General features: G+C 41.2%; 1 protein-coding gene across 1 annotated transcript; it reads right to left on the bottom strand.

Annotated features, from left to right (window-relative positions):
• Positions 1–378: 378 nt before the first annotated feature.
• Positions 379–2,664, bottom strand: LOC133043264 (olfactory receptor 10AD1-like). Its single transcript, XM_061124097.1, has 2 exons — positions 2,637–2,664; positions 379–1,490 (listed from the first exon to the last, which is right to left on the bottom strand). The coding sequence occupies exons 1-2, from the start codon at positions 2,662–2,664 to the stop codon at positions 466–468; spliced, it is 1,053 nt and encodes a 350-aa protein (XP_060980080.1). The 3' UTR covers positions 379–465.
• Between the last annotated feature and the right edge of the window lie 3,542 nt (positions 2,665–6,206).

The raw sequence follows: 6,206 nt of genomic DNA, 5'->3' as shown, positions 1-6,206 counted from the left end.
AACCTTTTTCTTTTTTCTTCCTCTACTGTTTCTCATATAGAAGCAGACTGGATGAGGGCAGATTCAGGAAGTGAGAATGAAATGTGAGGAAGAAAAACAGCTTAAGTTGAAAGAAGAAGTTTACTCCTAAATGTCTAGGCAGAACTCAGACTGGGAAGAGCATATAAAAGTGCTATACAAAGAAAATGAAATGGAATTAAGTGTACTTATGTGTTATAGATCCTGTTATGACAACTTAGAAGAAAATTACTCAGGAAGGTCTCCAAGTCTCTCCTGAAAGAGGTAAGAGAACACAGTGCTTAAAGGTACATCAGACAGATGAGCATTAGACATTAATAGGAACTTCCAGGCCTGATGCTGGTGCAAAGAAACCTATGAATGCTCTTTCATGGAACCTCTCAGCACAGGAAAGTTATCCAATTCTCAGGACTGGAGGAGGAAGCTGCCCCTCCAGGCATCTCCCCACTAGACAGACTCTGCCTGGGAAAGGCTGCTCCTCCCAAGGGCCCTCACCATTGCCCCCTTCATTTCTTTGTTTCGGAAACTGTAGATGATGGGGTTGCACATGGGGGTGATGATGGTGTAGAGGAGGGAGAAAGGCTTGTCTTTGTCAGGACTGTGTGTGCTACGGGGGTTCATGTAAGAGAACATGGCTGAGGTGTAGAAAAAGATGACCACGGTCAGATGGGAGGCACAAGTAGAGAAGGTCTTGCTCCGACCAGAGGAGGAGTTCCTGCCCAGGATGGAGGCCAGGATGCGGGCATAGGAGATGACGATGAGCACCATGGGGCTGAGCAGCACCACAATGGCATCAGCAAAGATGACTCTCAGGCTAAACTGGGGGTCTCCACAGGAGAGAGCAATCACTATGGGGGCCTCACAGAAGAAGTTTTCTATGTGGTTGTCTCTGCAGAAGGGATTCCGGAATGACATATACTCAAGCATGATGCCATTGATCAGCCCAAAGGACCAGGCAGTACTCACCAGGCTCACACAGACCTGCCGGCTCATGATGTGGGCATAGCTAAGTGGGTGGCAGATGGCAACATAACGGTCATAGGCCATGAAAGCCAAGAGGATGCACTCAGCCACACCCACACAGAAGACCAAGTACATCTGGGTCATGCAAGAGACAAAGGAGACAATGTGGTTCTTCACTATCAGGTGGACCAGCATCTGCGGGATGGTGGTGGTGATGAAGCAGACATCCAGGAAGGACAGGTGGCCAAGGAAGAAGTACATGGGACTGTTGAGCCTGGGGTCTGTCCAGGTGATGAAGATGATGAGGCCGTTCATGGCCACGGCCAGGCTGTAGAGGGCTAGGAAGAGAGCAAAGAGCAATGCCCGAGTGGATGGGGAGCTCTGCTCAAAGCCCACGAGGATAAACTCAGTCACGGTGCTGCCATTCCTTAGGTCCACTGGCTTGGATCCACTTGAGGACAAAGGACAGGAAAAGCACAAGAGAGACAGCTGTAGAGTAATGCAAGGTACTCACTTGAGTACAAAAACCCACCTAGTATTAGTGGATGTAACATAAAAGATGGATGAGTGGTGGTAAATGTTTTGTAACTTAAGTAAACATTACGTAATTGGCAGTGTTAAAGGGCAGTGAAAATGCCAGGGTCACCATAGGTGCATCTATGGAATCATAATATCAAAAATTAAGACAAGGGTGGTTATACTTTATTCTAATTTACTCAGGCTCAAGTCAAGTATCTGTTCCAATATCTTCCATGTGGAAGGCTTAGCCTTTAATCAAATTGAGGTGAAAAAACAAGATAGTTTTCTAGAACCCATGCCAAACAGAGGAGTAGAGTATTTCAGAGGAGGGAATGGTAGCTGTTAGTTCATAGATCATATTGAAGATGCACTTGAGAGACATTTGAAGATATATTTTTCTAGGAAAGGAAAAAGCTCAAGTATAGTATCTATTTAAAACAATGAATGGGTTGAATTTTTAGAGAAAATAAAAATAGGCCAGCTCTCAGGATTATCCCTTAGATGAGAATGATTAGCATAACTTGAAACATCATACTCAGCTCTTCCCAATCATCCTACTTCTTTCCAGTCTCAGGTTCCCAGTGGTTGCTGCTGCTGCATTAACCACCCACGCCAGGCATGCTGGAGATGGGCCTGGTGGTGAGCTCTGGCATGCTTCCTCGTAGGAGACAGTTTTCCTGCTGGGGTGGGAATTTAGGGCAATACATAACTGGCTAAAAGGATCCAACCATCCCCCTGAGAACAGGGAAGTTCTGCACAGGGCACAAATTCAGTCGTTTTGGATAGACGTTCAGACACCTTCAAGCTGTCCCTTTACCAGTAGAGAGTGAATCTTGTTCTTTTCTCTGTCACCAGAGAACGAGCACCCAGAATTCTCACGCTCTATTCTCACTGCAGTTTTTAGGAAGTCATTATGTTCATATTAAATATCTCCTACTTTTCATCCTGTTTTGGAGTTAGGATATATCGGACAGATCTTTCACTTTCAGATTTTTATAGACAGTGTATTTGTTCTCAACATTCAGTTCTGCCAGTCACTCTTCTTCATTTTGTCTTCTTCCTTTCCCTTTTATACACTCAATTTCTCCCCTCTTTTTGTCTTTCCCATGGTTTTCCCACTTACTTCCATTTCTCACTCTCTTCTTCTTGCTCTCCCTTCCTCATCTCTGGTGGTGGGTGTCTGTCATTGAGTTACCTCTGGTTGAACTCCTCTCTGCTCTCCGCGTCTTTAAATTTTTCAGGTACCTAACTTAACTTTAAAACATACCAATGCCATTACTGCCACTTCTTTTAGCTTGGAATCCCTGTAGTTGTTTCCTGACAGGTCCAGGCAGTGTTTGGGCAGTAGGCCATTCTCATCATAGCTGCTTTGAGTGATCCCCTGAAAATTCCTCTCTGGGAGGAATTCCCAGAATGAGTAGGGAGGGGCAGAAAGAACTGTTTAATCCAAGAAGTGGCTTTGACTCCTGGGTGCAGTGGACTTGTTGAAACTGAGGTCAGAGTCTGGGCAAGTGAAGTAAGTGAGCTACACTTCAGACAATAAGAAACTGAAATTCAACCTATGGAATCATTATGATTTGCAAGAGTACAAATGTTTATTTGTGGCTTGTTCGTTAGAAAGAATATTCTGTGATACCTGGTGTCTTGTTAACTACAAGAGTTAGTCAGGAGTTAACCAATCAAACATTTGTGTAAGCAAATGGGACAATAATATCTTGAAAATCACATCCTACCTCATTCTGTTGCTTGGCTGGTAATGATGTTTGTCACTGAATTACTGTGACAAATAACAGAGAAACTCATGGTGTTTGAAGAACTTGTCCAGAGAGGATGGTCTGACCTGGTGGGCCACTCTGGAAGAGAAGTTTTGTATGATGGCCTTGTTAGTTCTCTGTCATCTATACCATGGGTGATGAATGTTTATTTAAATAATATTCCTAAGTTATGTAGGCTTCCCAGGTGGGGCTAGTGGTAGAGATCCCACCTGCCAATGCAGGAGACAAAAGAGACGCAGATTCGATCCCTGGGTTGGGAAGATCCCCTGGAGGAGGGTATGGCAACTCAGTCCAGTATTCTTCCCTGGTGAATCCCATGGACAGAGGAGCTTGGAAGGCTAAGTCCATAGGATTGCAAAGAGTTAGACATGACTGAAGCAACTTAGCATGCAGGCACTAAGTTATGTGTGTACTGCACTTTGTAGAATAGGTGAGGAACTTTACATTTCATGTATTCCACTTATTAGTAAGCTTATATTGTTCTCACTTTTTTTATAGTATTTATTTTTACTTTCTTAGGATTTTTAATTTTGTCTGTGATAACTAACTGAATTCTAGCACCCTGATTTGAAATCACATTTTCTTATAACTATTAATAGTTAAGAAATACCAGCAGGAAAATAAAGTTAAATTCTCCTTTAGCTTCAAATAAGCTCATATTATTCTATAACATAAAAGATGTCCTTGAAAATATTTCTGGCAAAGAATTTTCTAAGACTGGACATCAGAAATTGTTGCTATGTGCTGTAAAGCTAATCTTGAACCTCTAAAATGTAATTTTGATTTTGGTAGGTCTTATTTATGGCCATGGTAATATATAGATCAGTATCTCTTTGTTTTCTAAAACATACACATACTTGTGAGATTTCTTTGTTAAACCAGAAGAGGATCGTGGGATTTTCTTTTGCCAAGTGTGTAGAGATTCAATAACCACTCATAATTCCTTGGGTTTCTTATGTAAAGACTGGAGATCTGTAATCTCATTTAAATTAACAATAGTTTATAAAATAGTTTACACCCACCATCACATTTAAACCTCAAGTTTATTATTGTAATTTAATGATGTGATTTAATCTCATTGAAGAACCTGCATCAGAGGAGCAGCCACATGAAGGTAGAAATGGGATTGTCTTAATACACCACTATCCCTGGTTAAACAAAGACTTAATGGGACAGGAGAACACAATGTTAGGCATAGTTAGGGGTGTGTGAGGAATAACAACTTCCATATTCCTGATGTTTCCTTCCACATGAATGAAACTATTATAGCAACATACCCCTGGCCCTTCCCTCTTCCTTCATTCACACCATCTCATGGAGGGGAGATGGAGTGGTTATCTGATTTTTAGAAGGAAAGCCGAGCACATGTGTCTGTCTCTTTTCTCTAGACTTCCCCTTTGGAGTAAGGAACCTTCTTAAGAGCAGGCTCCACCTCTGTTTGGGGAGGCAGTGTTGTTGTAGCTGCCAGCAACAAGGAAATAAGTTTGTCTAACTCTGTGTTTCTGCATCAGTAAGTTCAATTACTCAAATTTCTGTATTGGTATTAATAAAGTTGATATTTTACCCTCTATATTCAGGTGCCACCGTATTTCTCAATTGATTAAGAAGTGAAGGAGTAGTGTTATTTATTGGACCCCATCAAAGTCCCAGTTATTAGTAATATTATCACATACATGGAATTAAAGTATAAACAAAGAAGTATGATAGAGCTGTGGTTATAACAAAAAGAAAGTGAGCCACAGTGGTGTTTGGCAAATCCCGAGAGAGAGGAATTCTGTTGATAAACACATATGTTGAATTCTCAAAGAACAGTGCTGGTGAATTGAGAGATGTCTACCTTCCATGACCACAGGAGCACAGTGAACAAAGCGTGCTACTGTAGACTAGACTGGTGGGAAAATGTCTCATTATAAAGTAAGACTCTGATTCCTGTCATTTTTACAGAGGGGCCAGGACACTTTTGAATAATTGAACAATTTAGCCAGAATGTTTCTGTTGCCTTCCTTTCATTTTATAACTATAGGAAAGAAAATATAATAGAGCATTGTATTGCTTATTTATTCTGTAGAGCATGTTTGTTTTAGGGATGAGGTTGGTTCACTCATGTTGTAAAGGAATTCACCAGCCTTGTTTAAAATCATGTTAAGTTCTTCTCTTAGAAAGCTTCAGCCTCTGTTTTTTGCAGGTTTGCTTTAAATGTCTCTAGTAATTTCAGATCTTACACAGCTTGAAGCCTGGTCCCTCTTCTGTATACTGTAGTTCTTTGCTTTTTGGATTAAATACTCATTTTGTGACCTTAAAGCAGAAAAATGTCTTCTGGTTGAAAACTGTTAAGGTAAATATATTCATACTTGGATTCATGGACCCAGGGGAATCAATAAATGTTTCAGAATGTCCATGCATCTCTGAAATGTTATAGGAAGTACCGTGTGTGTCAGAGCTATTTGCTTGGAACGTCCACAGTTTAATCAAAAGCAGCTGGAACTCACAAAGGGTATAAACTTGTGATTTAGAGATTTCAAGTCACTAAAGTCCTGTAGACTTGTCTTCTTTAAGCCGAATATGAACATACTCTTTTATCTTGCAAAATTGTTTGTTTCCCCAAAAGTGTCTCCTATGGAGAGTGGCTGAGTGATGGTTGAGCACCCAATTCCACTGCCAGTGACCTCTTGAGATTATAGCTACCCCCAAGATATCTCAAAGAAGTCCAGGCAGTTCATATTATCTGGGGTTTTGGCTCCCAACTCTGTGTTGAGGAACACTAGGTCTCATGTTTGAGGTGGACTACTTGGTAAGTTTTTTTTTTTCCTGGGCTACTCAGTAGCTTAAAGCCTACAAAACCCTCAATGCCTAAAGTAGCCAAGGAGCCTCCTTGTTGATTTTCTCCAGATCTATACTCCAATCTTTCCATCACAATTATAAGGAGAATAC

This window comes from Dama dama, chromosome 3 (genome assembly GCF_033118175.1).
Source record: "Dama dama isolate Ldn47 chromosome 3, ASM3311817v1, whole genome shotgun sequence".
NCBI classification, from domain to species: domain Eukaryota; kingdom Metazoa; phylum Chordata; class Mammalia; order Artiodactyla; family Cervidae; genus Dama; species Dama dama.
This window is presented reverse-complemented; position numbering and strand designations above follow the sequence as displayed.

What these genes read in the sequence shown, in the direction of transcription:
- LOC133043264 (XM_061124097.1), bottom strand. Translation starts at nt 2,664, where the DNA reads ATGAGGAAGGGAGAGCAAGAAGAAGAGA. An exon ending in GGGAGAGCAAGAAGAAGAGA is followed by an intron (nt 1,491 to 2,636) that starts GTGAGAAATGGA and finishes TACTCAAGTGAG; the next exon opens with TACCTTGCATTACTCTACAG.